The sequence below is a fragment of the Salvelinus namaycush genome, chromosome 24, assembly GCF_016432855.1.
Source record: "Salvelinus namaycush isolate Seneca chromosome 24, SaNama_1.0, whole genome shotgun sequence".
NCBI lineage: Eukaryota > Metazoa > Chordata > Actinopteri > Salmoniformes > Salmonidae > Salvelinus > Salvelinus namaycush.
In genome coordinates, this window is record NC_052330.1 from 27,805,656 (window position 1) to 27,820,610 (window position 14,955).

The 14,955-nt window shown below is 43.8% G+C and overlaps 1 protein-coding gene across 1 annotated transcript in view; it reads left to right on the plus strand.

The window, feature by feature from the left end:
- LOC120019139 (serine/threonine-protein kinase MRCK alpha-like) overlaps positions 1 to 14,955 on the plus strand; it is a 120,126-nt gene that overhangs the window by 24,170 nt on the left and 81,001 nt on the right. The window contains exon 2 of the mRNA XM_038962417.1: positions 10,819 to 10,910. Within this exon, the coding sequence (XP_038818345.1) occupies positions 10,819 to 10,910 (92 nt within the window). The remainder of the gene's footprint in view (positions 1 to 10,818; positions 10,911 to 14,955) is intronic.

The window sequence follows — 14,955 nt, forward strand, 5'->3', positions numbered from 1 at the left end:
GGTAATACGTTATAACCTGGTTATAGGATGGTAATACGTTATAACCTGGTTATAGGATGGTAATACGTTATAACCTGGTTATAGGATGGTAATACGTTATAACCTGGTTATAGGATGGTAATACGTTATAACCTGGTTATAGGATGGTAATACGTTATAACCTGGTTATAGGATGGTAATACGTTATAACCTGGTTATAGGATGGTAATACGTTATAACCTGGCTATAGGATGGTAATAAGTTATAACCTGGTTATAGGATGGTAATAAGTTATAACCTGGCTATAGGACGGTAATACGTTATAACCTGGCTATAGGACGGTAATACGTTATAACCTGGCTATAGGATGGTAATACGTTATACGCAGACAAACCACCTCCCTTGTGATGTCAGTCACTGTGCTGTGAAAAAAGATTAGCCTATTTATGACAATCTGATTTTGTACTCTTGTAAGGACCACATCTACATAAACATGTCTGGCCTGTCCTCAGGAGAATAGGAGGAATGGGCAGGGTATGAAGGGGTGTTGTTGTGGACGGCTCACATACTGTTGGCATGCATCACAGATTGGCTTGTTACTCAGTCATTTGATTATGTTATTATGTCAAACAAGAACCAAACAACTCCTGGCCTTCAAATAAACCTGGTTACAACCACTGACTGCAGTCAAAAGACTTCTTCACCTCGGGCACTCATCTAATACAAGCAATTTTGAAATATCTTCTCTTTGAAATATAATTAATTTATGAGCAGTTACATTTGTCTTTTGTCTTCCTCCTGAGCGAGGTGCACGTTGATACACGTCCGGGTTGTAGCCAGAGGCATATTTTCGGGGATGCTTGCTGCTTATGGTTACAAGTTTCAGAATTGACACCGTAGTTCCTTCAGAGAGATATAATTAGTAGTGTTCCCTGCCGTAGGGATTGGTTGTGGCCTAGAAAGTGTCTGATATGCTGTGAACCGAAGGACTGCAGAGGAGTGTAAATATAGGTTTTTGTCCCCCTCGTTTATTCTTGTAGGCAGAACGTGGTAATGTTGTAGGATTCTTCAGAGTTTCAACTGCGCGGCACCTCTTTTGTACACATTGTATCCTTGTTCGGAACCTAAGGCACCTGCAATGGATAACTGAAAATGCAGACTTGGCCCAAGAGAAAGGCCTAGCCTACATCTGTCATGTCACTGTCCTTAAACACTGTCTGGTCTAAAACCCTTTCTTCGTATCAGTAACAGAAGACAGCTTGCAGGTCAGTACTATGTAATACGTCCTTCCAATACTCCCTGGGTTAGGTCATGATTGTGGAACCAGCACATCCTGTTATTAGCCTGTAGAGTAGTACTTGGTGTTCTGATGTGATGATGTAGTCAGTATAGAGGTTAGCTTAGTACGAGATATGGTGTTAAGGCACTCGCACATCGCATTTCACACGGTTCTACATGTAAAATCGGTGCGCACTAGTTTCACAAGTTACATTCAGAGGTGCTAAGTACTCTCGGCCACCAAACGCTATTGCTGTGTCTGAGCCCTTACACCGTCCTCCACTATCCCCAGGTAGTGATCTAGGGTCAGTTTGGCCTTTTGGATCTTAATGAATAAGATTCTATGGATGGTGGAAAAGATGTGCAACATAAAAATATCGTCCCATTTACATTGTCATTTCTTGATGGTCCCTAACTAAACCCTGAGAGAGGCTTTCCAATGTGAAACCAACTTTGCCAGCTAAGCTTGCAGAATGTAATTGGCAAAAGAAGTTGACTAGCACTAGCTGACTTCAACACACAAGACCTGGTTAGACTGTTTCAAGTTATCTAGAAAGGTGAGTGACTGAAACTGTACTGTTTTGGCGGAGTGAATATTCAAACGCTTGCCACGTGCACACACACACCACAAACACCCACATTACCCCCCCCCCCCCCCCCCCCCTCGTTTGGCTTCAGTCATGGCCGCTGCATTTCCTAATGACCGGAAAAACGAGGCCAAATGAAGAAGTTCAGCAGACCCCCTTTAAGCCGAGGTGGATAACCTACTGCACACTTCTCGAGGGCTACAGTAGGCAGCGGGCAGGGTGTGCTAGGCTAGCCTTCCTTTGTGTTTCAGGTCATTTAGGTAATTAATTGGGGAGGGAGAGAGTTGTCTCACCTACTTCTCAAGGTTACAGTAGTTGATTCACACCTTGAAAGCTGTTAGGTACTCCATATAAAAGTCAATGTAGCCTACATTTGTTATGGCAGCGCAATCAACTGACAATATTTTCTGACACTGACATGTCTTTGAAGGTCAGCATTACCTTTAGCTGTTGGCCTTATTGTGTTCTATCCAGTTCATTCCATCACGGGGCATGTTATAAGGACTGGGACTGAGGAACCCCCTTCTTCACCTCCCAGAGCAATCTGATATGTAGGCCCCGGCTCTGGCCTTGGAGGACTCATAGAGACCAGTAAACTCATGTGTTCTTTCATTTGAGAAATGGGCACTTGTGTTCTACTATCAGTAAAGCCAGCCGATTCCCTCACAGCTGTATCTCTCTCTCTCTCTCTCTCTCTCTCTCTCTCCCACCCTCCTGAATGGTCCACATGTCTCAAGAAGTCCCCCGAGGCGGTTAAGTCCCCTCTAAACGAATCTCTCTTAAGTTTCAACTTTTAATGTTAACTTCAGTGAAATATCTTTCCTGAAGCTCTAACCCCAACAATGCAGTAATCAACAACAATGTAATAGTAAAAATGACAAGGTAGAACAAAAACCCACAAGATAGAGAAATAAGAACACGATAAAGTAAGTTGGCTGTGTTCAGTGGGGTTTGTAATGACAGACGATCAAATCAAATTTTATTAGTCACATGCGCCGAATACAACAGGTGTAGACCTTACAGTGAAATGCTTACTTACGAGCCCCTAACCAACAATGCAGTTTAAAAAAAAATACGGATAAGAATAAGAAACAAAAGTAACAAGTAATTAAAGAGCATCAGTAAAATAGCAATAGTGAGACTATATACAGGGGGGTACCGGTACAGAGTCAATGTGCGGGGGCACCGGTTAGTTGAGGTAATATGTACATGTAGGTAGAGTTATTAAAGTGACTGCATCGGTGTGACAGTAGGTAGGATCCCACGTCTGACACCAGTAGGGAGACATTCCTGACCATGACCTCTGAAATGAATATGTACTGTCAGAACTTCTCTACCATGGCCCACATAGTCTAGACCTTAATGTCTCAGATGTTAAAAAAAGTATTATGCCCAAAGGGTTTGTGTAGCCTCCAAATGATACAATTGTGTAACTAAACAGTGTATCTGTCAATCTAGGCTGAACTCTGCCAGACAGTTCATGTTGAGCTGAGGTGTCATGTGTTTCACATTACGCCAAAACAGAAACTCCAGTAAGCCGATGTTCTCATCATGCTGGCATTTTGCTTGATGCGTAGCCTTACAGTAGTCATGACCCAACGCCGATCTAATCAGTTTGTCTAGTCCCCACCCGCCTCTCCTCAGCTTTCTTCATATGTGAAGTATCCTGTTTGTGTGTTAACCACAGCGAAAGTGAGGCACAGCCTGTTCCGTTTCCAAACCGGCTCGGACTACGCCTACGTCCCTGCTACACATCGGACAAAATGTGAACAAGATGAGAACATCGACTTACTGGAGTTTTTGCGTAATCGTGTGGTCAAAAGTAGTGCACTTTAAAGGGTACCATTTGGGAAGCGCCTGTCACGTTTTGACCTTTATTTCCTTTGTTGTGTCTTTATTTAGTATGGTCAGGGCGTGAGTTGGGGTGGGCAGTCTAGTTTTGTATTTCTACGTTTTTCTTATTTCTGTGTTTGGCCTGATATGGTTCTCAATCAGAGGCAGGTGTTTTGTGTTGTCTCTGATTGGGAACCATATTTAGGTAGCCTGTTTTGTGTTGAGTTTTGTGGGTGTTTGTCTTCAGTCTTTGTGTGTCTGCACCAGATAGAACTGTTTCGGTTTTCACGTTTGTTGTTTTGTATTCGGAAGTGTTCAGTTTATTGTCTTTAATTAAACATTATAGACACTTACCACGCTGTGCTTTGGTCCTCTCCTTCTTCCACCGAAGAAAACCGTTACAGCGCCCCATTTCATGCCCTGGTCTCCTAGTACTTTGGAAGGCTTGGGGGGACGGGGACGACATAGCTCTTGGAAATCTGGTGTCACTGGTGTGCAGTGCAGCAATAAAGTCAATTTAGTGCTCCATTGCATGTTTGCGTGCTATGTAAGTGATTCCCAGGATTCCAGACATGTTTATGTATTTAGGTACTTGTTAATGATTTAATGGTTGCACCCTCCTCTTGATGATGGGCTGACATATGGCATATATATCACACATGACAAAATACATGCTTTGGATTCTATTGAAGTCCCCTTGGCTTATTCACATCAGTGGAGACATGGAGACTGCTACCTGAAGGGGTACATTTTCACCTGTAATTTGGGTCATTTACAGGATGTTTTAAAGCTATTTGTGACGTAATGGCTAAACATTTGCCTGGCTGGGTAAAAATAGTTTTACCTCCTGTTTCAGGAAGAGATGTCACTGAGCACTGCCCCTATATATAGGATCTTCCAACCCCATCTGGGATATGGATGCCTGATGAAGACCTGAGGGTTGAAACGCTGTATAAAATCACCTGGGAGCATGAACAGCAGTGTGCAGCGTTTTCCATAACATTTCATGGTTGACGCTTGGGTCCCTCTCGTAAGAAGCTTCTTGGGTCCCTCTCGTTAGAAGCTGCTTGGGTCCCTCTCGTAAGAAGCTGCTTGGGTCCCTCTCGTAAGAAGCTGCTTGGGTCCCTCTCGTAAGAAGCTGCTTGGGTCCCTCTCGTAAGAAGCTGCTTGGGTCCCTCTCGTAAGAAGCTGCTTGGGTCCCTCTCGTAAGAAGCTGCTTGTGTCCCTCTCGTAAGAAGCTGCTTGGGTCCCTCTCGTTAGAAGCAGGTTGGGTAGTAGCTTATTGGAAAGTACACATGTTATTTTTGTCGACGGCACCACTGACTGTGTAGCGGTTTCCCCGGACGACGGCACCACTGACTGTGTAGCGGTTTCCCCGGACGACGGCACCACTGACTGTGCAGCGGTTTCCCCGGACGACGGCACCACTGACTGTGTAGCGGTTTCCCCGGACGACGGCACCACTGACTGTGCAGTGGTTTCCCCGGACGACGGCACCACTGACTGTGCAGCGGTTTCCCCGGTCGACGGCACCACTGACTGTGCAGCGGTTTCCCCGGACGACGGCACCACTGACTGTGCAGTGGTTTCCCCGGACGACAGCACCACTGACTGTGCAGCGGTTAACCCTGCTAAATTTGTAGCCTAATTTGATAATTTATTTAACGAGGATGTCCAGTTGAAATAAAGCATCTCCCATTCAATAGAGACTGAGAAGGCAGCTTTTGTATAAATGTGTTAGATACTGCTGACGCCGTCAAGTCCTCAGGTCATACAGCCATTTTGAGTTTGAGGGGAAAGGTAGCAGTCTGGATACAGATCCCTTATTAGGTGACCAGTGAAAGGCTAGAACTATCACCCTATATTTTATATTATGCCAATACAAGAGATTTTGTAATACAATGGAGGAGGAGGGAAGCAGAAGGTATCTGTCTGTCTCTGTCTGTCTCTGTCTGTCTGTATCTATCTGTATCTATCTGTATGTCTCTGTGTCTGTCTCTGTCTGTCTGTCTGTCTGTCTGTCTCTCTCTGTGTCTTTCTCCTGGAGACAGCATTTTTTTGTTGTTACCTCACTGGCCATAAATATTCCCTCATGGCTTCCAGATGTCCCCCCTCTCTGTAATGGATGTAGGGTCTTCTCTCTCCTGTACGGTACTTGTTTTTGTTTCAAGTACAGAGAGGGTAGAGCAAATTTACATTGGCACATGTATGCAGGCCAGCACATATGGAGAGGGACTCGTTTAAAAGAACACGCACACCTGCTTACGCACGCAGGCCTAGGCCTAAACACACAGTATTGAAAGCTACGGTGACGCCCGGTTACCATATTGACCATGACATTAGGTGAATGAACACACTTGTCTACGCTCTACAGAAGTACCAAATTTTCATTCCGCTGCATCGTAGTGTCTGTGGATAATAAACTTCTTCTAATGGACCTGGATCTGGCTAAGGAGTAGCATCTGGGCTGAACCAGTCCGTCTGTGGATTAGTAGGGCCTACTCATGTTTTTCCAGTTGTTCTGCATACAGTCACTCACAAATCATGTGGTGTTTCTGACCACCGAAACACTCATATTGGCTCATATTAGTGACATTGTCAGTCTCTGTCTAGTAACAGTGAACTCCGTTGCAAAGCTCTCGCAAAACCATCAAAGAAAAGAAAGAGCTCCAGACAAAGTCACGGTTTGGTTGGATAGTCACATTTAAAGCACTACAAACTGACTTGCGCCACACCTTGACATAGCAACTGTTGCTGTGTTTGGCCGACCTGTATATTTTGATAGTGAAGATAAAGATGTAGAACTGGAAGACCTTTGTCTGAAGCTCGGAGTAAAAAGGGTGTGATGTCACACTGTACATTTCTTCACTGTTGGACAAATCGGCACATGATCGTTGGGTAAATCTGAGCGAGACTGGCGCTGTGTATGTATGAGCCTGCATGTGTCTAGGCCTAGTAATTAATCTTGTGTTCAAGTTCACTACATCCACACAAATGGTTTCCATTTATAAATCAGACTGATGAACACTCTCGCAAGGCGGCTGTGGGCTTGCCTTTGTAATAAGCCTTTCTGCACCGGAATGTATGCTGGGCTCGTTCTGTGGAAATTGACTGCTGTTATTTATTTCTTAGGAAGTAACTGATATCGTCAGTCCTGGGCTGGAATTTGCTCTGGTCACTCCTAGTGAGACACCCTTTAACTACGAGCAAAACTGTGCATGTCAGCTTTAAGGAAAGGGAGTTGGTCTCTCTTCAGGCCATTTGTAGTAGTAGTGGCTTGGCTAGTTTTCTGGGCTTTCAGATAGACTTTCTCATCATCTTGGTGGTTTTGCCAATGTTTGCCTCACTTTACCCACTCATCAGTGAACTGCAGTAAGTGTCTCCCATAATCTCCTCCTGTACTCTCCTCCCATACCCCTCTCCCTTAGTAGCCCCTACACATCGTAGCAGACTTGGGGTCAGTTGAAGCAGGTCTGATGAGCGACTACCTACATATTAGAAGCTGATCTGCGGTCAGTTGTCTTCAATTTCATGACTTTATCAGGTACAGTGTTTATATACAGTGCCTTCACAAAGTATTCAGACCTCTTGACTTTTTCCACATTTTGTTGCGTTACAGCCTTATTCTAAAATGGAATAAATAAAGCAATTTCCTCAGCAATCTACACACAGTACCCCATAATTACAAAGCAAAAATAGGTTTTTATAAATGTATTAAAAACAAAAATACCTTATTTACATAAGTATTCAGATCATTTGCTATGAGACTCGAAATTGAGCTCAGGTGCATCCTGTTTCCATTGATCATCCTTGAGATGTTTCTACAACTTGATTGGAGTCCACCTGTGGTAAATTCAATTGATTGGACATGATTTGGAAAGGCATACAACTGTCTATATCAGGTCCCACAGTTGACAGTGCATGGCAGAGCAAAAATGAAGCCATGAGGTCGAAGGAATTGTCCGTAGAGCTCCGAGACAGGATTGTGTCGAGGCACAGATCTGGGGAAGGGTACCAAAACAATTATGCAGTATTGAAGGTCCCCAAGAACACAGTGGCCTCCATCATTCGTAAATGGAAGAAGTTTGGAACAACCAAGACTCTTCCTAGAGCTGGCCACCCAGCCAAACTGAGCAATAGGGGGAGAAGGGTCTTGGTCAGGGAGGTGACCAAGAACCCGATGATCACTCTGACAGAGCTCTGTGGAGGTGGGAGACCCTTCCAGAAGGACAATGATCTCTGCAGCACTCCACCAATTAGGCCTTTATGGTAGACTGACCAGATGGAAGCCACACCTCAGTAAAACGCACAAGACAGGCCGCTTGGAATTTGCCAAAAGGCATCTAAAGACTCTCAGAACATGAGAAACAAGAATCTCTGGTCTGATGAAACCAAGATTGAACTCTTTGGCCTGAATGACGAGCGTCACGTCTAGGCTAGGAAACCTGGCACCATCCCTGTGGTGGCAACATCATGCTGTGGGGATGTTTTTCAGCAGCAGGAACTGGGAGACTAGTTAGGATCGAGGCAAAGATGAACGGAGCAAAGTACAGAGAGATTCTTGATGAAAACCTGCTCCATAGTGCTAAGGACCTCAGACTGGGGCGAAGGTTCACCTTCCAACAGGACAACAACCCTAAGCACGCAGCCAGGACAATGCAGGAGTGGCTTCGGGACACGTCTCTGAATGTCCTTGAGTGGCCCAGCCAGAGGCCGGACTTAAACCTGATCAAACATCTCTGGAGAGACCTGAAAATAGCTGTGCAGAGACGCTCCTCATCTAACCTGACAGAGCTTGAGAGGATCTGCAGAGAACAATGGGAGAAACTCCCCAAATACAAGTGTGCCAAGCTTGTAGCATCATACCCATGAAGACTTGAGGCTGTAATCGCTGCCAAAGGTGCTTCAACAAAGTACTGAGTAAAGGATCTGAATACTTCATATTTATTTTTTATTTTTCAATATGTCATTATGGGGTATGGTGTGTAAATTTAGACTATTTTTTTATTTTTTATTTTTAGAATAAGGGTGTAACCGAACAATGTGGGGAAAAATCAAGGGGTCTGAATACTTTCCGAAGGCACTGTATACCAGTGGTTTGTACCGGCCAGTGGTTTGTACCGGCCAGTGATTGGAGTGTGATAGCAGAGCTGTGTGCCAGGTAGGGCAGACTGGCTGTCTCCCTGCCATGCCAACTAGGCCTAACTGGCTGGCTGGGAGAAGAGTGGGGGAATAAGGGAGATGTTGAGCTCTCTGGATGTTTGTTTTATTTCAGCAGGCATTTCCCTTTTTCACAGGGGCCTATGTTTGGAGAATATTTTTCCTGAACAGAGCCAGGCTGAATGTGTGTGAAGTCATGGCAACAAGTAAAGTGAGAAGTGTGTGCCAAGCTAAGCGTCGGCTCGTTCTACTTCCAACAATGTGGACGCCGGACATAAGGAAAATGTCAGACTCTTGTGAAATATTTGTTGAAAACCCAGTAATTGCTAATGCAATTTCCCAAATTATTTTCAGTTGTTGAAAAACGCGCACTCTTACAATACAAATAAACACAGAAGGGACATCGGTATTCATCATACCACACAGCAACTGAAAGCCCTGCCTTTCCTTTCCCCTGTCTGTGTTGTAGTAGCCTGTCTGTGTGTTGTAGTAGCCTGTCTGTGTGTTGTAGTAGCCTGTCTGTGTGTTGTAGTAGCCTGTCTGTGTGTTGTAGTAATGAAGTAGTAGCCTGTCTGTGTGTTGTAGTAGCCTGTCTGTGTGTTGTAGTAGCCTGTCTGTGTGTTGTAGTAATGAAGTAGTAGCCTGTCTGTGTGTTGTAGTAATGAAGTAGTAGCCTGTTGGTGTGTTGTAGTAATGAAGTAGTAGCCTGTCTGTGTGTTGTAGTAATGAAGTAGTAGCCTGTCTGTGTGTTGTAGTAATGAAGTAGTAGCCTGTCTGTGTGTTGTAGTAATGAAGTAGTAGCTCGTCTGTGTATTGTAGTAGCCTGTCTGTGTGTTGTAGTAATGAAGTAGTAGCCTGTCTGTGTGTTGTAGTAATGAAGTAGTAGCCTGTCTGTGTGTTGTAGTAATGAAGTAGTAGCCTGTCTGTGTGTTGTAGTAATGAAGTAGTAGCCTGTCTGTGTGTTGTAGTAATGAAGTAGTAGCCTGTCTGTGTGTTGTAGTAATGAAGTAGTAGCCTATCAGTAAAGGTTGTTGTTGTGGGGCGGTGTTTTGGTCTGGTCTGTTCTCTGTGGATAGTGAGAAGATCAAGGGACTTCCCCTGGCTGGCTGTGACCTTTGCAGGGCCTCTGACAGGGGAGCCAGGGACCTCTGGATCAGCCTGGATTTTGATAACTGGACCAGGCTGGAAGACTAACAAGGGAATGAATTACAATTTGATGTGAACCAGGTGTTCTGCGTACAAGTGCAAAAGGGTTGACCCAAGCAAAGTGCTCCACAGATCTGTAGGCCTAGGCCAAATCCTAACAACTAAACCTATAGGCATTAAATAGATCTTTATTATGTTAAATAGAACTTTACAATCTCCTGGTCCTACAGTATTCCTACCCTGGTGAGCCAACCAACCCACTGGCAGTCTACCTCAGGTTTATTGGAGGATCGATCCAGTAAACAAGGAAGTGGATGAATGGCCTTTCTCCACAAAGTAGGGAAATGCTGCTTGTGTTTTGGCTCCAGCTTTGGTCCATTTCCGCCCTGAGTGCTAGGCTAGGGTAAATGTGAGGGTAACAATAGACCATTTTATCACTGCCCTCTGTACATCCGGACCACTGTCATTTACTACAAGATCTTAGCAGTCAAAATAATAGATTGACCCTATATCAACCTTATCTCAATAGGTTAACCCTATATTAACCCCTCAGCATACAGGGCTGACAGCCAGGAAGGGACACACCTGAAATCACTACTAGTGACACTTGCTTTGTCACATTTTAAATATACAGCAATATTTTTTTATTCTCTGTTTTATGAATTTAATCTTGAGGATGCACAATTGTTTGCGTATTCTCGGGTCAAGTAACATTTTGTATAAATGCCAACTTTTGTATGAAAACTGGCGTAGCCTACACAATATTTACCTACGCTACGCACGATTTATAAATGAGTCCCCAGAATGCTAACTTCTCTCTCTCTCTGTCCTGCAGCCAAACCCTTCACCTCCATGGTCAAACAGATGCGCCTACACAAGGAGGACTTTGAGATCCTCAAGGTGATTGGACGAGGAGCCTTTGGAGAGGTAAGCCTTTTTTGTGCCTTTTTTATTGTACGTTTTTTTAAATAATTGTTTATTTCACCAGGAAGTTTATTTGATATAAAAAATCTTGCAAGACATCAGCAAAGACCAAAGCATTTTAAGTGTAGCCTCCATAAGGCTTAGAAACAAATACAACAACCAAACAATGCATGCAAATACAATATAGTCAGGAATTCAGTCTAAACATTTTTTAATTTAGGAAATCTGTTCCCAAGTATTCACACAAATAAAATGTATGTGATGGTGTCTCGATGTAATATAGGTATGAAATGATTGTTATTTTCAAATACAATCAATTTTTTTTGTTTCAATTTGCGGTGTACAAATTATTATCAATATTTTCTGAGTTGTCTACCCCTGCTCTGTGATTTCAGCAGCAAGGCTGGCCGCTAGGCTACATGCTATCTGCATGACTCAACATGTAAGATAATGCTTTGATCTCTTCTTCACCATCATTGTGGAAGAAGAAAATAATTATATATATTTTTTTATCTTAAACCAACCCTTTATTTTTCTTATTCACAGCTTGGGGGCCTGAGTTGAAATATCGTTTTTATTATGTCTTCTATTGTGTGTGATGTCAAACCCGGGGAATGTTGGTGAGCTAGGCAGGTAGCTAGCGATGGCAGCAGAAACTCAGCTATGTAAGGTTTCATGATGTGTGACACATGGTCGTTGTATATTATAGTTTGTTAGGCTAGCTGCTGTGCTGCTGGCAGACCTGGGATCAAATACTATTTGAAATAATTTCAAATACTTTATCTATGGTTGATTGAGCTTGCCTGGCTTCATACACCACTGGAATAGTTCCAAACCGGCAAACTCTACCTATCTGGCACTCCAGGCAGGCTAGAGCAAAAGCTCAAAGTATTGGAAAGACTTGGAATATTGTTTGAACCCAGGTGTGGTGGAGCAGGTTGGTTGGAGCTATGCCCAGTGCTGAGGCCCCTATGACCTCTTTCACACCCTTTTTATTGGGGTTTTATTTCACGGTGAGTGGAAGAACTACATGGTTGTGCCCCAGCCCTGGTCCCTAGCCCAGTGCCAGACTACAGCCTCACGGTTGATTGCCTCTACTTATTGTATTTATGATATAGGCCCCTGTGTTTACTGTGTCTCCTCTAGCAGCTTGTGTTGAAGAGGCCTAAGTCTCTGTGCCTTCTGTGCTGTGTCAACAGGCCCAGATCTGCCAGTTTATTTCATATAGCCTAGTATCTGTAGCCTACATGCTAATCAAAGCTTTTGAGTTAGCTACAAAAAGTGGCTGGATTTGTGTAATTAGTTAATTCAATTTAAAAGTATTTACAATCACAGGCCTATTCACAACAACAGTTTCCAGTGGTCGGCAGGCAAAAACTGTAGGATTAGATCTACTTAATGATAATGAGGTCATTATGATTTGAAAGGTCTCTGGCCAGTCCCTCTTATGTCATTCCAGTGGAAAGCCATCATAGTGTAACTAACTGAAAGGTTATCTACCATTTTTATTTCTTTTTTATTTAACCTTTATTTAACTAGGCAAGGCAGTTTAGAACACATTTTTATTTATAATGACGTCCTACCAAAAGGCAAAAGGCCTCCTACAGGGACGGGGGCTGGGATAAAAAATTAATAAAATGCAAAATAAATATAGGACCAAACACGCATCACAACAAGGCACAACACTACATAAAGAGACGACAACATAACAACAAAACATGACAACACAGCATGGTAGCAACACAACATGGCAACAACATGGTAGCAAAACAACATGACAACAACATGGTAGCAACACAGCATGGTAGCAACACAACATGGCAACAACATGGTAGCAAAACAACATGACAACAACATGGTAGCAACACAGCATGGCAACAACATGGTAGCAAAACAACATGACAACAACATGGTAGCAACACAACATGGCAACAACATGGTAGCAAAACAACATGACAACAACATGGTAGCAACACAGCATGGTAGCAACACAACATGGTAGCAACACAGCATGGTAGCAACACAACATGGCAACAACATGGTAGCAAAACAACATGACAACAACATGGTAGCAACACAGCATGGTAGCAACACAACATGGTAGCAACACAGCATGGTAGCAACACAACATGGCAACAACATGGTAGCAAAACAACATGACAACAACATGGTAGCAACACAGCATGGTAGCAACACAACATGGCAACAACATGGTTGCAGCACAAAAACATGGTACAAACATTATTGGGCAAAGTCAACAGCACAAAGGTCAAGAAGGTAGAGACAACAATACATCATACAAAGCAGCCACAACTGGCAGTAAGAGTGTCCATGATTGAGTCTTTGAATGAAGAGATTGAGATAAAACTGGTCAGTTTGAGTGTTTGTTGCAGCTCGTTCCAGTCGCTAGCTGCAGCGAGCTGAAAAGAGGAGCGACCCAGGGACGTGTGGGCTTTGGGGACCTTTAACAGAATGTGACTGGCAGAATGGGTGTTGTATGTGGAGAATGAGGGCTGCAGTAGATATCTCAGATCTTAATCTACACACAATACCCCATATTGACAAAGCAAAAAAAAACGTTTTTTTTTTAAAATGTATGCAAATTTATTCAAAATAAAAACAGAAATATCACATTTACATACGTATTCAGACCCTTTACTCAGTCTTCTTGGGTATGATGCTACAAGCTTGGTACACCTGTATTTGAGGAGTTTCTCCCATTCTTCTCTGCAGATCCTCTCAAGCTCTGTCAGGTTGGATGGGTAGCGTTGCTGTTCGATCGGGTTCAGGGTTCCGGACTCTGGCAGGAGGACAATAAGACTTGTCCCGAAGCCACTCCTGCGTTGTCTTGGCTGTGTGCTTAGGGTCGTTGTCCTGTTGGAAGGTGAACCTTCGCACCAGTCAGAGGTCCTGAGCGCTCTGGAGCAGGTTTTCATCAAGGATCTCTCTGTTCTTTGCTACATTAATAGTCCCTGATGCAGAAAAACACCCCCACAGCATGATGCTGCCACCACCATGCTTCACCATAGGGATGGTGGCAGGTTTCCTCCAGACGTGATACTTGGAATTCAGACCAAAGAGTTGAATCTTGGTTTCATCAGACCAGAGAATCTTGTTTCTCATGGTCTGAGAGTCTTTAGGTGCCTTTTGGCAATAAAGCGGCCTGTCATGTGTCTTTTATTGAGGAGTGACTTCCATCTGGCCACTCTACCATAAAGGCCTGATTGGTAGAGTGCTGCAGAGATGGTTGTCCTTCTGGAAAGTTCTCCTATCTCCACAGAGGAACTCTGGAGCTCTGTCAGCAGTAGATATCTCAGATAGGGGGGAGTGAGACCATTCACATCCACTGATGACCGCCTTTCCCACGGAGGAGTTCAGCAGAATTCCAGAAAATGTCTCAGGTTTTTCAGAAATCCCATTTTGAGGCTGCTTATTCTCTTCTGGTTAAGGAATCCTCCTACTGGTATTTCTGAAAAATGTTCCCAAAGTTCCCAGTTTTTTCTCTCAGAAATACCAGTTGGAGAATTCCGGAAGGTAATAAGCAGGGAGGGAATCTCAAAATGGGATTTCTGAAAAACCTGGGATATTTGGGAAAGGTTCAGGAAAAAATGGTCAACTCTACGGAAGAGTAAGAAGTGGGAAGCTGTGTGAACTGAAAACGGAGGTGAAAGAGGACATTTATGAGCAGGGTCTTCTCATAGTCAGCTGGGAGAGAGACCGCGTCTGTCTGTTCGTTGGGAGAGAGATTTAGGTGTCTGTGCGTGATGTTTCGGCTCTCCTTATTAATTGCTTTTATAACACTACAGCTGTCGTACATGTCAAGCTCCGACACATGTCTGAGTGTTGAAAGCTAAGAAAACGGGGTGGGGGGATTACACACGCTATACACAGGGACACTGCCAAGAAGCTTCCCCTCCTCTCCTCCTCCACCCACTCCACCCACATCAGACCAGCAGGAGAAACCCAAACAGCGGAGGAATGTTGTCATTGCGTTGAATTTAGCATTCTCCTTATTTTTCTTAATCTCAGACTCCAATAAGGCCGAGTG